The sequence below is a fragment of the Crocodylus siamensis genome, chromosome 4 (assembly GCF_052110815.1).
Source record: "Crocodylus siamensis isolate JL-2025a chromosome 4, ASM5211081v1, whole genome shotgun sequence".
Classification (NCBI taxonomy): Eukaryota; Metazoa; Chordata; order Crocodylia; family Crocodylidae; genus Crocodylus; species Crocodylus siamensis.
The window spans coordinates 206,531,499-206,547,042 of NC_143398.1; the positions used below are offsets into that span (position 1 = coordinate 206,531,499).

Below are 15,544 nucleotides of genomic sequence, written 5' to 3' on the forward strand. Positions count from 1 at the left end.
CCTGTGCTGTCACCACCCCACAATCCTGTGGTCTCTATGGAGATCAACCTGGTGCCTATGCAAGCAGGACACACTCAGTCAGGCAGATGGGATGGGGCTGTGGGCAGGCAGGGCTGGTATCAGGAACGCAGGGCTGTGACAGCTTGGGGCCAGGGCCTGGGGCAAGAGCTGCAATCCACTCCCTGCATGCCCCTGCCACAAAACCAGCACCCATTGCAGGGACATGCAGGCAGCAAATCATGGCCCTGTACCCAAGCTCTCACTGACCCACAATCCTGATCCCAGCCCCAGTCACTTGTCCCATTTCTAGATGCCACTCCCTGTCCACCCACGGTCCCATCTCATCTGCCTGGCTGAGCATGCTTTGCCCACTGAGGTCCTGGGCCAGCCTCCATAGAGACCCTGCCCACCTGCTCCATCTGGCTGCTGGACAGTAGGGCTGGGCCTGGTGGCAGCAGAGACTTCCACAGGAGCGGGAAGTCCAGCTGCTGTGGTACCCCAAACTACTGCACACTTCGGGGGCAGTGGGACCAGCTGCAAACGTCACAGCCTGGGTTTCCCACTGCCTGGGCCAGGCACAACCAAGGGACCCACCACAGGCTGAATAAAATCCTGCGGCAAGTCTGATCTGGGCCATATTTTCCTTACTCCTAGGTTAGACCAACATTTTGAATGGAATCAAGAGGAACAAAATAGATACCAGAAAGGGTGAATAGGTGGTTATTAGTCATTAACAAGATGAGGACCTAATTTAAGAGAGCTTGTGTTGGTGCCTAGTATTTTGCAGTTGTTGTACAGAAAGAAAAAAAGTACAAGGCTTGGATGAATAAGTGATAAAGGCCCAGTCACCTACAACTATAGCTTAAACAGGCTGTTTGATCAGTTCTTACCTAGCTAGCCTCTCCCCTGTAGAGAGAGGCTACAGGAATTTTATTCTGTTGAAGCTATCCTCAATCACCAAATCAAATGGTCAGCCTTCTAATCACATATGTTAGTTGGGACAGAAATCTGCATAAGTTTAAAAATCACCAACTGTTAAGTACCAACTTAAATGCTGAAGTTTATTGGTGACTTATTTAATACAACTTCAAAATTACAAAGTCTGGTTCAAGGATAGAACCTCCATTTACATTTTAAATCAAAAGTGCCAGAAATGTTGAGAGGCTCCGACAGTATGAACAAAACATTTTAAAAAAATCCTGACTGGCATGTCAGAATAATCATGCGTCTGAAAATACATAAAAAAAGAAAAACAAACAAACAAAAACACACACAAACCTTTCCTTTCATTGCAGGTTGATATTGAAGTGGATTTTGTTAGATTTTCTTTTGAAAAGTTCTGAACCGAGGAATGGCTTAAAACCTATTTAAAATGGAGTAATAAAAACAATGCTTTTTATATTACTGTTCTTCGGCTCCATTCTCTGTTTTCAGTTGTTTTGATGGAGGTTCTTCTTTTTCAGTCTCTTCTAGTGGTCTTTTTTTGGGACTTCCTGGCCCTGTAAGTGTTCATATACACAGACACTAAGGAACTAGATAGAAAGACCTTTGTTTGATACTTTCAACACAATTCCTACCCAGCTGAAGATGTACAGTCCTTCAGGCTACTGCAAGTACAAGCCTTCTTCACTTAATGCTTTGCCACTAAATACTAGAACAATTCTAGATGATCCAGTACCTGTTTTAACAGTGAATGATTGTCTAAAACAAGGTGTCAAACCTTACAAGCTGGATCCAGCCTCCAGAGATCTCAAAGAGACCAGGAATTCAGGGGTAGGACTAGCCCTCAAAATTCTGGGTACAGAACAGAGCCCCCACTGGAGACATGTCAGCAGTTAGAGGGTGAGTGACTGCTGCAGTGTTAACCCTTGCAGCTACTACTACTCACGCCATCACAGCTGCAGTCCATATCCAGCCCACAGAGGGGCAAATTTGTACCCCTGCTTTAGACACATTTATGACAATGCTTCTAGTCTTTGAGACATCTAGTCTTGGAAATAAGTCCTCAGAATGCATAAATCCATGCAGGGAGGTGTGAAAGTTTATTCAGCTAGAGAAAAAAAAAGTATGTAGTGGGAAGAGAAAGTGTGAAGTGGGCATAGGGGCTGTAAAATGTTAGAAGAGAGCGCAGCACATCTAAACTGGCACAGAACACAGTATAAGCAGCAGTCACGTGACCAGCAAGTTGTAATTTAGGCAAAAATCAGTCTAATTTGGCACCACCTTTTGCTATTCCCTATGATAGCAATCTTCAGTATCCCTTAGTACAAATTTCTTTGGAGTGCCCTGTTAATGGTCAGCCCTGTTTTGGCTGGCTAAGTTCTTTATACCAGCTTAATCCTTTGTTTCCAACAGGTATCATGCAAGAAACATGACCAAGACAAAACATCCCAAAGCATGTGAACAGTTGTCGGTTTTTTTCATTAGTTAGAACTTGACTACTTTGTTCTTAGGCAATTCAAAAATCAGATTCTCTGTAAATACAGCTCTGCACCCTGGTAGGAAGTTTTGAACTATTTCTCCCAGGCATGAAGTATCTTACCTGTTTCTGTATTACTGTCACTCTCTTCATCCTCGCTCTCAAATTTTGTCTTCTTACCCTGGAACTGCACTTTCCCTTTGTTCTGTGCACCTTGGGCTGTCTTCCCTCCTCTTCCTTTACCTTTAAATTTGCGACCTGTTATGACATACAGACAAGTTCAGAACACTTGAGTCACTAAGTAGCAATTCATGCATTTCTGTGCATTTGCCATTTGGGGAAGGAAAAAAGAAAGAAAATAATGTTGCCTAAATCTATAGTTGCCAAGAAAGTCAATTCACAGCATAGCCACATCAGCCAGAAAAGTCACCTTTTGTTTTCCATTTGTTTAATGATTCTTGCTGGCCCTCCATGATTTTTTTCAAAGCTTCTCTCTCAGTATCTCCTTCTAGCACCTGCCATTTTACATCCTTCTTACGCAGCTGTAAGTTCCCATCATTCGCTTCCGTGGCTTTATCCAGGACTTCTTTTGCATTACCTTTAAATAGAATAATACCCTAAAACAGAAAGTTTGCATGCTTGAGTTTAGATCTTCTCTGCAAGTTTGATCATCTAGGTCACCAGAAAATTTCAGCAAGTATCCAGTCTTTTCTTCCAGAGATTTCTAAATGCAAAACCAGTTCCACCTGTAAACCTTTAGTGTGAACATTCTCAAACCCCCTCCGCAGCAACACAGTTTCTACTCTACCAGCACAGCTACTTCACCCTTGGTGAGTAAAGCACTAGCACTAGCTGAAGGTGTAAGCAGGATACTCTGTGCTGATCCTGCACCAGACTGAAACAGCACAAGTATGGTTTATACCACATATGAATTCTTTTCTCCCCCTCTCTTAATTATACAAGAGCTTTACTTACTTTTAATTTATGCATATTCCTCCAGACTATGCTATGTGGATCTACAAAAATATTTAGAGAGAACTTCTCCCACTTAAAAAAAAAAAAATAATAATAATAATAATAATAATAATAATAATAATGAAAACCCTTTATTTACAAAAGTAATGGAACAAAACTGGTTGCTCTCAAGTACTACTGAGTTTATCTGGATAAGTTGCTGATGGAATGTAACACATTGGCAATAAAGGAATTCAAGACACATTGGCTGTCTACATGAGGCGCTGACTGCACAGTTGTTACTGCTCAGTCGTTTAGTACTTGCATAGCCAAGTACTAAAATGACTGTGCAGTAACTGGCATCTGGATGACGCTAGCTGTGCAGCAGCATTGGGTCATGGTTAGTGCCCTATGATGCTACTGCGCAGTAAGCGTCTCATGTAGACATGGCCATTGGGTACTTAATCTAATATTGTTTCCATCATTATACTTGTTGTTCCTGCCCACCACAATTCTGTATTACTTTACTGACCTCCTTTGCTCCTCTGACAAAGTCTATCCATTTAATTTCTCCATGATCAGAAAAAACTGTATGAAGATCTTCTCTGCAAGTTTGATCATCTAGGTCACCAGAAAATTTCAGCAAGTATCCAGTGTTTTCTTCCAGAGATTTCTAAATGCAAGAAATTAAGGAGGTAGCTATGAGAAGGAAGGGGAAATCTATTTTAATTACATCACAAAGCATATCTTAAGTCTGCCCATAACCTTAAGTTGTTCCATTAACTATCTTAGGTGAATCTAGAAATATTGTCAAAAGGCCAAATTCACTGCAACCCTGGACCTTTTTTGAAGTTGAGTTTTTACGAGTCTTGTACTGTTTTGCAGTAGCTGCCAGCCTTTCCCATACCAGGAAAATGTTGCATAAGTTCAGGGACCCAACTATCCAGAAAGAAAAAGTGAGGGAAATGCAGAAGAGAAGAGATAGTCATCAACTTCCAATCCAGCAGCTAGCCTTGGAGAACAAAACCCAATACAATTTAATCCTTTTTGTGACCCCTGGCACACATGCCAAGCATGGCACACAAGGCCACTTTCCTCAGCATGCATTTGGGCCAGGATGGGGAGGCAGCAGCTGTTTGCAGCCTCCCGGCTGCAGCCGGCTTCGGCCTCAGCTCTGGGTAGCTGCTGCCAGCAGGTGGCTGGAAGGCTGCAAGCCCTGCTGGGAGCAACCCAACTACCATGGCTGGCAGCAGCCACCCCAGAGCTGGGGCCAGCTGCAGCCAGGCGGCTGCAAAAACAGCTGCTGCCTCCCAGCCCTGGCCCCAGTGGGCGTAGTGCCAGCACCTGCTACCTTTCTGGAGCCCAGAAACAACTGGGGCCTGGAGGGCAACAGCTGTTTGTAGCCTCCCGGCTGCAGCCAGCCCAGGCTCTGTATAACTGCTGATAGCCACGGAGCCCGGACTGCTCCCAGCAGCAGGCTGGGAGGATGAAAGCCCTGCTGCAAGCAGCCCAGGCTCCATGGCTATCAGCAGCGACCCAGAACCTGAGCCGGCTGCAAACAGCTGCTGCCTCCCCATGCCAGCCCCAGGGAGGCAGCGGGTGCTGGCAATGCTCCTTGATGTGCTGCCGTCACAGCTGCCACTTCTGCAGCGCAGCATTGGAACCTAGCACAGCAGAGGGCACAGAAAGCTGCCTGCCGCTGCAAGCTCCCCACTGCCCTGGCCACACTTCCTCTGCAGGCAGGGGCAGCAGGGCCAGGACTGCAGCACGTGCAACCTGCAGCAGCAGAGGGGCCGCACAGGAAAGCTGCCTGCTGCTGCAAGCTCCATGCTGCCAGGTCATACTTCCCATGTGCACAGAAGCAGCGTGGGCAGCACACAGGGTTGTACCCCTTGCTGCTGCCCCTGCTTGCAGGGGAAGTGTGGGCAGGGCAGCAGGGAGCTCAGAGCAGCAGGCAGCTTTCTGCATCCCCCACTGTGCCCTGCTGCACGGAGTTCCAACCCTGCTCTGCAGAAGCAGCAGCACAGCAGGGAGCATCGCCAACACCTGCTGCCTCCCCAGAGCCAAGGGCCAGGGCAGGGAGGCAGCAATCGTTTGCAGCTGGCCCAGGTACTGGATAGCTGCTGATAGCCACAGAGCCTGGGCTGGTGGGAAGGGGCTTTGGGTGGGAGCAAGGGCACAAGCAGGGCATCCCGCCATGTACGCACCGCCCTCTTTTTGTTTTTCTGGCATGCCGGCACTCCAGCACCTTCCAAGGTAGGCATTGTGGGGGGTTTTGGCACCCCGGCCAAAAAAGGTGGCCTACCCCTGCTTTAGAGTTACTTAGCATCAGACAATCAGGTATGTGTATCAATACATTGTGATAAAAATTGAGTCGATATTTTAAATTGTTTCATAGATATTAGGGCTGGAAGGGACCTCGGAAGATCGAGTCCAGCCATCTGCCCCAGGGGCAGGAAGTCAGCTGGGGTCATAGGATCCCAGCAAGATAAACATCCAAATTTCTCTTGAAGGCATTCAAAGTAGGTGCTTGAACCACCTCCGATGGCAGGATATTCCAGACCTTGGGGGGTTTGGACAGTAAAGAAATTCTTCCTTATGTCCAGCCTGAAATGGTCTTGCAGGAGTTTATGACGGTTTGACATTGTCATCCCTTGGGGCACTCTGGTGAATAAACATTCCCCCAGATCCTGATGGACACCCCTGATAAACTTATAGGTGGCCATCAGATCGCCCCTGAGCCTGCGCTTTTCCAGGCTGAAGTGTCCTGTAGCTCTCAGCCTGTCATCGTAAGGTCTGTTTTCCAGACAAAAACCCATTTTTGTGAAAAAGTAAAGTTTGATAAAGGAGACAAGTTACTCTTATTTGGATGTTTAAATTTAGCACCACCTCTAATTAGAACATAGCTACATAAGTTTAGCATCAGGTGCTTTGGTATGGGCCGAGTCAGATATGACAGGATGGGCTTTTGTATCCTTATTACCTATGATAGAGTATAGTACTTATTTGTATTGTAATTATTTTTATGCTTGTAGAACATTCAAAAGATACACACCATCTCAGCATCTTCTGCTTGTTTCTGTTTTACTTCTTTCTCCCTGTGAAGTAAGATCAGATCAGATCAAACTTGTTTAGAGTGCAACTAAATGATCAACTTAAGGTTCCTCAGTTTCCAGACTAAGACTAACTTACTGTTTGGCTTTTGCTTTAGCCTCCACTTTATATTGTCTCCTCTCTTCATTCTTCTTTAAAAAGTAATCCTCCCTTCAATAGGGAAAAAATCAAGTTAAAATAGAACTCTAATGTAATTAAAGCAACTTAAAAGGAAGACTGCAGTAGCCAAGGAATGGCTGGGTTCACATCTTAAAATTAGGGATGCTCCAATCCAAAGGAACTGCTAAGCCTAAAAAACACAATCAATATTTGAAATCTGTGTAAGGCAGCAACGCTTAAATTCCCCAACTCAAGTCATATTTAGTGCCAGAATAAATACCTGAGCAAACATCAGTTAGATGGACTTACTTGAAAAGCACTATTAGCTCCGTGTCTTTGTATTTTTGGTTTGGGATCTCTATGAACTTCTTAGCAGAGTCAACACTATCAAAAACTGCAAATATAGATCCCTATAAAAAAGAAAGGTGGATATCAAGAATCAGATTGATAGATTAGATGTTTTCTAGTAGCTCCCCAATGTTCACAGATGACTGAGCACCAGGCTTTATAAGGAATAGCTACCTTAAAGGCTTTCTGCAGTGTTCTCCTCATCTGAATACTCTCTACTGGGCCTTTTCCTTCAAGCCATTCTTTGATATCATCTAGTGTAGAATCTGTTGGAAAACCTTTCTGCAAAATAACAGTGAATTTCAAATCATAATCCAAAACAGATATGCCATGACATTTCAACTAAACTCTAGAGAAATACTTATTGCAGTTCCTGTATTGTGACCAAAAGACAAGTCAGTTGCTTAAGAAAGGAGGGGTGGAAAAAGAGCACTTTATTTTAAACCAGAGGTCAGCAACATTTTTGCTGCCAAAATCACCAGCAACCTTGACTTATAAAGGTGTTGGTGTGCCAGGGGCAAATGGCAGGGGAGCTGTAAGGGCCCCAGTCCTTGTGGCAGCACAGCCCCAGCCTCTTCCTCACCATCTGCTCCAAGGCGCGTATGCCAAGCAAAATGTTTTTGCATATCATGTTCTGGCACACATGCCAGGGGTTGCCCATCCTTGTTCTAAACCCAGTTTTATATGGAAATAAAGTGAGGATCAATTTCACTCCAGTTAAAGCATTTTAAGCCATAAACTGAAACTTATACAGGTGAGTACAAAAGTTTACTTACAATATATAGAGATCTATTTTTAATTTCATTTTTGTACTGGTCATTCACTTCAGGGAGGGGTTTGTTTGGAGATCTCCTGATTTTAGTTTTGTCTTCACTTATTTCCATAAGTCCAGCCTTGGATTTCCTTAATGCTTCCAGTATAACACCAAAATCTTTCGAGAGATGGCTTAACCTGTGGAAAGAGAGGACAAAGGCATGCCAGACCCATATATATTATTTCCCTCTATCACTCAACAATAGAGATGGAATTGTACAAGCACACTGAGAACCCCAACATTCAGACAAGATAGCTATCTTCAGGTTATCTGTTTTTTACCTGTTGAATTTAATCATTATTTCTAAAGGAACCCAGCCATCGTCTTGCTTGATCTGCTCCTTTAGGAACTTGTCTCTTGGTAGATTGTGGTCACCAAAATAGTACTGCAAAATAAATCAGTTATATCTTTAAAAAAGACTACTCAGTTAATAAGTAGCTTCATTTATATTAATTTAATGAATACTTGCATGCATAGTTAGTTCACTGCAATAATCAAGACTCATAGCAGAGCTCATGATACAGACAGAAATACCTAAATAACGGAATTAGAAATCCTGCAGTTATGAAGATGTCTTTTACAGTGCCCATCTTAACATGAAAATTATCTATACTTTTCAAAGCTAACTGCAGATTATTAATCTCATTTAGTAAACAGTAGCAAATAGAGCTGCAGTTGCTACAAAAAATAGTCTACAGCTTGGTTTAGTAGATAAGACTTCTGATCATGCATAATGCTCATCTTCATGATATTTCATATTTTTAATGCACAAGAAAATCCAGTAAGAACGATACAGGAGGGAACTGGGCTGCAAGCTCTTGTCCACAGCAGCATGGTTGCTGCCCCCTGCATTAGATTTCATTTCAGTTAGAATTTATTTCAGTGACTGCACTTCTTCCCCAGCCACCCCCCACTCCTTGCATTGTACACTCTACTTAGTCAAATAAAAGTAATTAACATGGGTGTGGGAGGCAGAATTTAAGAAGTACAAAAAATTTCTACTACTACATAAAAATAAGCTACACTTTCAAGTTTTTCAAGTTGAATGATATAAAGACAATTTAAAATAGACGCAATACTTTAATATTGAATTATTAGTAATAAAGCAGAACTGATGTGTAAGACAGCAAATTAAGTAGAATGATAATATTTGAAAAGTATGAATGCACTGAATAGGAATTTCCCTTCAAAAGCCAAGACAGGTTTAACATTAAATGCACCTCCCTATTTGCATGCATGTGCAATAACATCTGGATTTGCAATACAAAAATTTAACATTGTTTATTTTAATACTACCTAAAATTTGCCAATTTGTACCTAAAGTAGAATTTTAAAAAGTTAAAAGATATAGATAAGTTGCTGATAATTCAAAGTGTATGATTTGTTACAGCCATCTTTGAAAGTCAGCTTCCCATTTAAATACACAATATCATTTAAGGTTAGGATACTTCAGATCAGACCTGGACCTGAGACTAGCATATCTACAACCAATTTAAAAGATTTGGGTCTAAACAGTAGCTAGCTAACATCTGTTTAGACAATCCAACTAAATCCCCATTAGTGTAGCTTAAAGACAAACTGATTTGATATCCAAAATCAAAATGAACATACCTCAATTTGCTGACAGATTTTTCTTTCTAGGACAGACATATTTTCACCATCTCCATTTTCGGCCATTTTCACAATCTGTATTTAAGGGGGGAAAAAGTTGATAGTAAGAAATCAATGCTCTGTTGTCATTTGCTGCATTTCCTAGCCCTAAAAATTCAAATAAAAATCTTCCATTTTGGGCAATAGCCAGATCTAAAAACTACAGAACTGACATTCTTTATCTATACATTTAAGTTACGTCAAGTTATAAGCCAGAACCTTAATTAGGATTTAGTTAGCATGCAAGATAGAAAATTAAGACTTATATTTAAAATGTATCGATAAGCCAATATGCAGCATAACGTTCTGAGGGTTTGTCTACAGAGCCACTGCCACTGAAGCTATACTGGCAATTATGTCAAAGTCCTTTAGCATAAAGTAGTGATTCTCAGCCAGAGCACCATGGCACCCTGGAGTGCCTTGAAATTCTTTCGAGGGTGCTGTGGGGTGCCATGCAATGTTAACACAGTTCGGTATGCAAATATGATTCACAAAAAACCCCCCAGAGTTTTCAAATAGGAATCCACAGTGTTAAAGTGCTAAAAACTTTCTAACATGTTATGAGCACAATTCTTTGCAAAAGAATTGCTGTTATTTTCCTGTGCTTGGAAAAGTGAAAGCAGCTGGCATTTTCCCAGGGTTGCCTCAAGTCTGAAGAGGTTGAGAATAATGGGCAGAGATGCAGCAAATAGCGACAGGATTTGTCAGCATAGCTACCGATTCCCTGTACAACTTAACCTAAACCAGTGGTACTCAACCATTTAAGCCCCCTGGGCCAGATTGGGTGTGCAGGGGCCAACCTGGTCCATGGTCCTACCCCATGCCACTCATCCAGTGCGTAGGATCACCCCAACTGCCCTGCAAATCTCCCCACTGGTCCAGAAATTGGACAGCAGAGGAGCAGCAATTATCACTATCAACATCCTGTTCCCTCCCACTGCCAAATTTTCAGACCCTGTGGGCTTGATGACATGGATCCATGAAGCTGAGCACACCTGACCTAAGCCATAAAACATTTGTCAGCATAACTACACCAGTGGTTGCCAATATGCCTACAGTGATGGGAAGTGATCATTTCACCCTAAAGCTTACATAACTAGGCCAGCAAATGTTCTGTAGACTAGACTAAGCCTAAATAAGCAAAGTAATTCAACTTTTTGCCACAGTACCCAAGATGCTTGGGCCCAGACTCTCAAAAGATATTTAGGTACCCAATTCCAAGTGACTGTATTTCATTTGTACGTAGGTATACCTTTGACATAACTGTTGCTAAACAGTCAGGTTTATCTCCTTGGAGATTTCTGGTTCCATCTATTTTATTTGCTATTTCAGTGACTTGTCTGATAGTCAAAACCAAACAGAGGGTTAAACTGCAGTCTTCCTCAAGAATATAAATTTCAAGGTATATTTAATTTCCAGTCCCTAACCCCCTCCCTCTTTTTTTTCTTCGCAGGGAGAGGTTAAGGGGAAGGGAAGGAACTGGGTGCTTTGCTTCTGATCCTCTTTTCAGAGCAGCACAGCCATTTGTAAAATGCCTCAGCTTCTTCTGATGCTGCGTCCAGAAGAGGGTTTATCTTTACCGTACAGTCTTAGCTTGAATAATGGCTCTAGTTTTGCCTTTAGCCCAAGGGCGGGCAAAACACAGCCTATGGGCCAGATGCAGTCTGCCAGGCCATTCTATCCAGCCCATGGGCCCCCCAAAAATTTAGAAAATTAATATTTATCTGCCCCTGGCTGTCCGTCATGAGGCCCTCAATGGCTTGCCAAAACTCAGTAAGCGGCCCTCTGCCCAAAATAATTGCCCATCCCTGCTTTAGCCCAACTCTCATCAGTTCAAATTACTGACCTATGGGCACAGTGGTACTTTAAACTGAAGTAACTGCTCTCTCAGAAGACATGAACTTAAATTTAGGTGTCTTTCACCAACACTTTAAAGAGAGAAAGATTAAACTAACTAGGATTGATGTGATATAGTAGGCAACTCCCACAGCTTTGTAAGGCAGCCAAAGCCCAGTAGTACAAATTACCATAGGACTAAACTCAAACCAGCTTTCCTCAAGTAAAGAGTGGCCACACTGACTGAATTAAGAGCAGGGGAATTGGTATGTCACAAACTGTGTGAACTTGTAGCTGGCATTCTCACTATTTCTAGCCAAGTGCCATTTAAGCTTCAGTTCATGCCTTCTGGACTTCAACTGAAGCAGAGTAGATTTCAGCTGGAGATCAAAGGAAGCTTTCTGAGTATAAGGGTGGTGAAGTATTAGAACAAGCTACCTAGAGAAATTGTGGAATCACCACCCTGGAGGTTCTCTTTGATTTTAAAAGATCCCCATGAACTACAGCCCAGCTCCCTTCTTCCTCTCTCTGCTCCAGCTCCTTAGCAATAACTACCCTACAACAGAATGGCTTGCCTGCACTACCTTCTAGCCCTCTGCCAGCTAAGATAATCTGGTCCTCCCTTCTCAGTAAAAGGGCAAGCATCAGTATGAGACCAATAGGCCAAAATATTCCAGCCTCCCCCTTGACACCTTGGTACACCGTACAACATGTGGTCTGCCTGGGCAATCCCAGTGGCCCACCAGAACACTATTAAGCCAAGAAGGATTTGAGAAGTAAAATAAAGCCCTGCATTCTTGCCAGAGGAACAGCAAGCCAACTCCACACCCTGGAGAGCAGCAGCACCAATGGCAGAGACATGGTCAGATGCCATTGTGACAGTGGCTATGTTCACACAAATCCTCCCCACGCTCCAGATGGCTGCTGCGGTCATACACCCATTACACTATTGTTTCTTGCTGTGTGGCAGTTCATTAATCTGTGCAGCAGCCTGCACACCTGGCCCAGTTTCACCACTTGCAAACATGCTGAGGGTTTACTTCCAATCCAAGCAGATCTTTGCAGCCTTCCATTAGAAAGTGTACCACAGGTCAGACTCTGAGGACCACTAGCATCCTGATCTTAGGCTAAGCACAAGAGGAATGGAAGCTGGTGGGGCTGTGACAAGTGCCTGTACTAGCAGCAGAGGAAAGCAGGAATGGCTAGGTCCTTGGGTCAAAGGTTGGTGAACATGAACTAGTTCATTTCTGCCTACATTCTAAAAATGCTGCTAACTATCGATTCATACCACCTATCCCAACCCTAATCCTCAATCTCCTGGCCACCTTATCTCTCAAGTAGTCCACCTGCCCCTAATCCATAATTACAGATCCCTCTCCCCTAATACCCTGTACCTTCTTAACACTCAATTTCTTCAGACAGCATCAAGAGATTATAACATTCTGAGTGTTAACAGCTCATAAAGGCAGGGCACATACCAGGGACCTCAAGAACAAGTGACCCAGTGACCTGCTTTCAATAGGCCACATTGCTATTGAAAAAAAATGACCACCCTAACTTCCTTCTGGTTTGGAGAATGCTCACTCCTTTCACTGTACTTCTGAAGGAGCTGGAAAAAAGTATTGCTCTAAAGTGTTAATCTCAGAGTAAGTTTTTCCCCTGTGGAATACAGGCAAGAGTGGGGAAACATATGGGAGTCTCTGAAACCTGCAAAACAAGAGCTCAGACTCACAGTACACATGCTGCAGTAGCCACAGCAAGTTGCCTTGAACCACCCAATTATAGGTCACAGCTTTACCAAAACCAAAGGGTTTCTGAACAAGTCCCATGCCTGCTCCACTTGGGCTCATCCATTCAGCATGAACTGTTGATCTAGAAATTGAGCCTGTTCAGCTCTGTTACCCAAAGGGGGAGTTGTTGCCCCATGTTAGCAGGAAGTCTTAGTCAGGGAAATGATCACTTGGCAAACAATTATAAGCAACGGTTTGAGGCTCAAGTGAGTATTGCGCACGAGCAATTTGTGTTTGTTAAATGCCATTTTTTGTTTGTTACATTTCAGAACGGGAAAGATTTGAAATAACTGAAATGATGCAGCTTTAAACAAAACAGCACTTGTTGAACACTGCTGTGAGCTGTCCCTCTGTTTCAATGCCAATTCATATCTTAGGCCAGCGATGCTCCAAGCTCTGGCCCTATAGGCCAAGCGAGTGGCACAGGCTGGTCCGCACACTAGCATAGGCCCTGCGCAGCTGCTGTCCAGTACTAGGTGCCAGGATTGGGCTCTGAGGCCCTGCGACCCGCCTCCCCCACACGTGCTGGGGCTAGGCCCTGTGCCCCAGTCTGGTCTCCCCGTGGGCAGGAGCGGCCATGGTGGGTGAGCCCGTCTCAAGCTGTTCACGCTGCAGGTTCCCAGGGGAGCTGGGATCCGACTGGCCCAGCAGAGGCCCACGGCTCCCTGCCCAGCCCGGCCCGCGCACTGCGGCGCCTCAGCTCCGTGAGGTGCCCGCAGCCAAGGCAGAAGGACCGCCAGAGGGTCCGGCCGCGCAGGCCCGGTTCTCCCCCCGCGGCTCGCACGTCCCCGCACAGCGCGGCCGGAACGAAGGACCGAGGGCCCCTCCGCAGCGCCCCAACCGCGGGCAGGTGGCAGCACTGCCGGGCCGCCATGTGCGCCGAAAGGCGGCCTGAGAGTCTGCTCCCCCGGGCCCGGCCCGGCCCGGAGCCACGTGGGCGCAGCGAGGCGGAAGCCGCCCACCGCCGCGCGGGGAAGGCGCCGCACCCCGGGCCGCGGGCACAAACCTGTCGCACGTCGCGCTCTGTGGGCGTCCAGCACCTTCCACCTTTGAAGGCCGCAGTCGGCGCCGGACAACCCAGCAGCCTCCGCGGCGGGTCCCGCCCGCCTGCCTCACGTGGGTCGGCGCCGCTTCCGGGGCGCGGCTTAGCCCGGCCTCGGTGCCTGGTGTTGGGGCGCTCGCGGGAGGACTCGACCTGGTCCCGGCCCTTCTTGCGGCGCTGGCGAGGACTCGGGAAGGGGCCGAGGCGGGGGCCCGCGCGCCCGCCCGCAGGGGGTGGCTCCTCCCGGCCGCTCCGCCCCCGCCGCGTGCGGGCAGCCTGGCCGGGGGCAGGGAAAGGCGATCTCGGTGGCACTAGGCGAGGTGCGGGGCGAAAGCGGTCCCGCCGCTACACGCAGCGGCACGGAGCTGAGTGGGTGTTTCTGGTCGAGTATCTATGTCTGAAACGCGCGGAAACGTTACTTCGCGTTAAAGCTGTTCTTCGAGTTGCGTTTCATCCTCTTTTCTATTCGTCTCCCTGCGCAGGGAGTGACATGAACGCATCGGTAGATTAGAGCGCCGGGCCTGTTTAGTTAAAAAAAAGAAAAAAGGCACATACAGCCCCCCTCCCCCCCTGGGATGAGTAAGGAGTAAAGTACTGGCTGTTTGTTGCTTTAAATGTCATTACTCATTAGCAAACCTCAGCATAAAGCAGCCCCAGCTCCTCCGATTTCAGTGTGGTTCCTTGGAGAAGGGAGCTAACAGCAACTATTGTTAAAAACTGGTAGCAACACGGAGGAGTCTTTTGCTTGTCTACTGTCTACAGCTCAAGTCAGGGAGAACGCTCAAGTGGCCACAGAGACTAACGGGAACAATTGTTACCTAATCTAAAGCTGAAGTCAAGTTGCAGCAAGGGATGTTTAGGTTGGATATTAGGAAAAACTCCCTCTTTCACTGGGTGGGTGATGGAGCACTGAAACAAGTTACTCAGTGAGGTGGTGGAGTCTCCATCCTTGGAGGTTTTTAAGGCTGGACAAAGCCCTGGCTGGGATCATGGGCAACTGCTATCCCCAGAGTCTGGGGGTCCCCCGGCAGCCAATTGCCATGCCATTATCACTTCTTGGTGCCAGCTGGCACCGATCTCAGGGGGGCACCAACCAGCGCTTCACTCAGCATCCCCACTCTCCAGCCAGCAAGAGCCAATCTCGAGGGGGCACATGCCCCCCGCTATGCATTGCCTATGGCTGAGATGATCTATTTGGGGCTGTTCCTGTTTTGAGCAGGGGCTTGGACTAGATGAGCTCCTGAGGTCCCTTACAACCCTAATTTTCTATGGTAAACACAGCTCTTCCAACATTAGCTTTCATTCTTGCCAACATGGACAGAGTAAATGGAGTTCAAATCCAATGTAGCAAAACATGACTTCCTTTTTTCCTAATTGAAAAAGACTGGATGATTTCTAGTTGCTAAACACAGCTCACTTAGCTTGCATTGGGGCATTACAATAAATATTAATGGATGTTGTCAAATTCAGGTGCTCTG

At 45.7% G+C, this 15,544-nt stretch overlaps 2 protein-coding genes across 6 annotated transcripts in view; one reads left to right on the plus strand and one right to left on the minus strand.

Annotated features, from left to right (window-relative positions):
- The window catches only part of METTL5 (methyltransferase 5, N6-adenosine), a 35,331-nt gene that overhangs the window by 11,058 nt on the left and 8,729 nt on the right, over positions 1–15,544 (plus strand). For 3 of the 5 annotated variants that reach the window (XM_090045504.1, XM_090045500.1, XM_090045505.1), the window contains exon 8: positions 1,296–1,409. The exons of 1 other annotated variant lie outside the window; for it this stretch is intronic. In XM_090045504.1, coding sequence (XP_089901630.1) covers positions 1,296–1,343 — 48 coding nt within the window. In that variant the 3' untranslated portion in view covers positions 1,344–1,409. Of the gene's footprint in view, positions 1–654; positions 1,410–15,544 lie in introns of those variants that run through there. One more of the 5 variants, XM_090045501.1, reaches the window with a different exon arrangement.
- SSB (small RNA binding exonuclease protection factor La) lies at positions 1,041–14,246 on the minus strand. The gene is made up of 12 exons (XM_090045499.1): positions 14,031–14,246; positions 9,360–9,434; positions 8,030–8,133; positions 7,711–7,885; positions 7,109–7,216; positions 6,896–6,996; positions 6,566–6,637; positions 6,429–6,471; positions 3,906–4,046; positions 2,850–3,036; positions 2,543–2,677; positions 1,041–1,499 (listed from the first exon to the last, which is right to left on the minus strand). Exons 2-12 carry the CDS (start codon positions 9,423–9,425, stop codon positions 1,402–1,404), a joined length of 1,230 nt encoding a protein of 409 aa, XP_089901625.1. The 5' UTR covers positions 9,426–9,434; positions 14,031–14,246; the 3' UTR covers positions 1,041–1,401.

What these genes read in the sequence shown, in the direction of transcription:
- SSB (XM_090045499.1), bottom strand. Translation starts at nt 9,425, where the DNA reads ATGGCCGAAAATGGAGATGGTGAAAATATGTCTGTCCTAGAAAGAAAA. An exon ending in AAATCTGTCAGCAAATTGAG is followed by an intron (nt 8,134 to 9,359) that starts GTATGTTCATTT and finishes TTTATTTTGCAG; the next exon opens with TACTATTTTGGTGACCACAA. An exon ending in AAGCAGAAGATGCTGAGATG is followed by an intron (nt 4,047 to 6,428) that starts GTGTGTATCTTT and finishes TCTTGCATTTAG; the next exon opens with AAATCTCTGGAAGAAAACAC.